Source organism: Lactuca serriola, chromosome 7, assembly GCF_051521515.1.
Source record: "Lactuca serriola cultivar US96UC23 chromosome 7, Lser_US96UC23_V15, whole genome shotgun sequence".
NCBI classification, from domain to species: domain Eukaryota; kingdom Viridiplantae; phylum Streptophyta; class Magnoliopsida; order Asterales; family Asteraceae; genus Lactuca; species Lactuca serriola.
This window is the reverse complement of record NC_136414.1, coordinates 118,201,576-118,204,779: the sequence shown is the minus strand read 5'-3', so window position 1 is coordinate 118,204,779 and position 3,204 is coordinate 118,201,576. Positions and strand designations below refer to the sequence as shown.

The 3,204-nt window shown below is 33.5% G+C and overlaps 1 protein-coding gene across 1 annotated transcript; it reads right to left on the bottom strand.

The window, feature by feature from the left end:
* Positions 1–1,155: 1,155 nt before the first annotated feature.
* On the bottom strand, positions 1,156–2,682 carry MYB63 (myb domain protein 63). The gene is made up of 3 exons (XM_079009188.1): positions 2,491–2,682; positions 2,112–2,241; positions 1,156–1,986 (listed from the first exon to the last, which is right to left on the bottom strand). The coding sequence occupies exons 1-3, from the start codon at positions 2,636–2,638 to the stop codon at positions 1,326–1,328; spliced, it is 939 nt and encodes a 312-aa protein (XP_078865314.1). The 5' UTR covers positions 2,639–2,682; the 3' UTR covers positions 1,156–1,325.
* Between the last annotated feature and the right edge of the window lie 522 nt (positions 2,683–3,204).

The following is a 3,204-nucleotide window of genomic DNA, read 5'->3' as shown; positions in this document are numbered from 1 at the left end:
GCCCCATTATAATTATTACTTTTCAAAAATATATCCGTTTAATGAAGAATTTGATATAATGAAGGAATTAAATGTTAATTAAAATGAGATATATATTTCATAATTATTACACGGGTTTATTAAAAAAAAATTAATATCAAGGTGTAAACATTAAGCATTTTTAAAGTGAAATTTCAGAATACACACAAACGATGACGTTGTATAATAAAATATAAAATTGGATAAACTAAAAAAAAACTATTAAGGCAATAGAAAAAACGGTATATTAGTTGTCAATATATGTTTAAATTAGATAACCTTATTATGGAAGAAACGTCTAATTAAAATGCTTATAAATATATAACAATATCATAACTATATGAGACGAGGAAGGTTGTTCAACTAATAAAACAAAAAATATTGTCTACAAAGAGGTCCTTCAATGATTATAGATATTTATCGTTTTCAATGTATTTTTCTACACATTTCAATAATACCAATAACTATATATATATATATATATATATATATATATATATATATATATATATATATTATGCAATATCTGTAAACGATTATATGTTTTTTTAGAGTAAATTACACGAATGGTCCCTATGGTTTGGAGTAATCTGCGCGCTCGGTCCCTAACTTATTTTTTTAACTCGGAAAGTCCCTGTTGTTTGCTTTTGTTACACGCTTGGTCCTTACTGTTTGTTTTTGTTACGCGTTTGATCCCTGTCTAACCAAAAAGTACTATTATTTAAATAGGAAAACATAGTGGGGTAGGTAAGATAAGATGAGGGGGTGGGGTTGGGGGTGTGTTAATTTAAATAAATTAAAAAATCAATGACAAAATAAGTTTTTTTTAGGTAAGACAGGGACCAATCGCGTAACAAACACAAATAGTAGGGACCTTCCGAGTTAAGAAAATAAGTTAGGGACCAAACACGTAAATTATCCTAAACCATAGGGACCATTCGTGTAATTTACTCTTTTTTTATGCGTTTCCGCGTTTAACGCGGACTATAATCTAGTTTTGTTTTAAAATGTTGTATCTATAAATTATTGTCTACGCAAAAAAAAAATATCATATAAGAATAACTTTCAATACTTTTGACAAATGCTAGGATTTCTAATATGTAAATTGTGAAACAGTTTGTATAAATTTGTGTAAGTCATGATCAGCCAATACTAGTCCACTCATCTACCCGCGACAAACTGATCAAGTCGTACCAGGATAAGAGTGTAGCTCTCTTGACTAATGCAACAATAGAAGACCTAGCTATTGCTACTGTTTCTGTTGAAACAAGGTTGCCAAGTCTAACATAACAATCATCAAACTAAAACTAAAACCCAAAATTTTGAGGGGAAGTAGGCCACAGTGTAGATATTTCGTCATTTATTTTGCACCACATTTCCGTATTGTAACCAAATACTGCCTGCTCCTCGTTCAGCTTGGTCTTCGTCGTCTCGGTTAGATCATTTTGGTGAATTTGTTGAGTAGCAGGAGTTGTATCTACTAATCCAAGTTCTTCCTCTAACAATCTCATCCAGTACTCAACGTCTATCGATCCATTTGGGATATGGGCTCCATGGTGTTCCGCGATTGGTTGTGGCTGTAATTGTATGTCCTCAAGCATGTTCCAAAATTCAACCTCTGATTCTGAAGGAATTTTAAGATTTACTTCATCATGAGTATTGCAAGACGCGGTTGAAGATGGCGTTGATGGTTGATCTATAACTTCAACCAATAATGCACCTCCACCAGCTCCCTCTCGAGCTATCACTTTTGGATCAATATCCAGGTGATTAGAAGAAATTTCTTGATTATTAATGTGAGGCTGATCAATACTAATTGAGATGTTGGAAGCCGGTGACGTTGAAGGTGTTGACAAGAAAGTTTCATTTTTGCTCATCAGCACTGATCTTTTCTTCAAATGTGTATTCCACACATTCTTGATCTCGTTGTCCGTTCGTCCAGGCAACTGTGATGCAATCTTCGACCACCTGAAGCCATAAACTACTTCATTACATACATACATACATACATACATACAGACATACATTAGATTTATTATTACTGTTACTACAACGAGGAAATATATAGAGGTAGCTAATAAATGCATGATTACTTGTTCCCGAAGGTGGCGTGAAGGCGAATAATGGAATGCTCTTCTTGGGGAGTAAAACTTCCCCTCTTTACATCTGGCCTTAGGTAATTTATCCATCTCAGACGGCAGCTCTTTCCACACCTTAGCAGACCTTCAAACCCAACGATTTAATATTAGATATTTACTTAGTATTTCTTTCAATACCTGGTTTTGGATTTGAATTTTGAAGAAGGTGGTTAATATTTGCCTGCAAATACTCATGGATTTTTATTTAGACTACTCGAAACCATATATAGAGCAAAACAGATGGATCATTATCGACCAAAACCAATCGTGCTTTTGCATGCATTGATTTTATTTATCAGCGGTTAAATAAGAAAGAAAGAGTGAAAATAGGTACCGGCTTGTTTTGGGAGAGAACGCCAGTTGGAATGGCCATGTTTCTGAATGAAAGAGACGAGCCTGACGTCCTCCGCCGGACTCCACGGCCCTTTCTTCACCTTACTCTTGTCACAGCACGGGGAACGCCCTCCTCCTCCTCCTCCCATCTTATTTAGTTAGTTATATATCGATCGAAGCCTAGCTAGCTACCTTTTTCAATATATGCATGCCAACTTTCTTCTCCTTCATCTCCATATATATATAAATATGGATAGACTCTGTAGGATTCTTAGATTGGATTATGGCCAACTTGGTGGTCCCACATTTCTATGTAGTACCTCACCATGAATATACTGACCTACAGGTGTGCTATTTTTAATTAACTATTGTTTTTAATTTGGCAATTGTTTAGGAACAATGACGATAATATAAGCAAGCAGGCTAGTGAAAAGCTTATCAAAAGATTTTAAACAGTTTCTAATTTTTTAAAAATATATAAAGCATATACTCATGCATGCACCATATCACAGCTATTTTTTATTTCGATGAATTGTATAGCTAGATATAGAATAAGATGAATTTTAGTTTATAATTCGTATTTTTAACATCAATATTTTTGGGTCTTCTGTATTATCCAAAAACAATTACCTAAGTAGGCAAGTATCTTGATTGCAATCTGAAAAAAAATTTATAAATAAATAAAAATGTAATCCTAAATTATGAATCAGGTTTT

Coding starts and splice junctions, on each gene's coding strand:
- MYB63 (XM_079009188.1), bottom strand. CDS start 2,638: ATGGGAGGAGGAGGAGGAGGGCGTTCCCCGTGCTGTGACAAGAGTAAG. Junction 2,242..2,490: donor TTCTCTCCCAAAACAAGCCG/GTACCTATTTTC, acceptor TTGGGTTTGAAG/GTCTGCTAAGGTGTGGAAAG. Junction 1,987..2,111: donor CACGCCACCTTCGGGAACAA/GTAATCATGCAT, acceptor TTATGGCTTCAG/GTGGTCGAAGATTGCATCAC.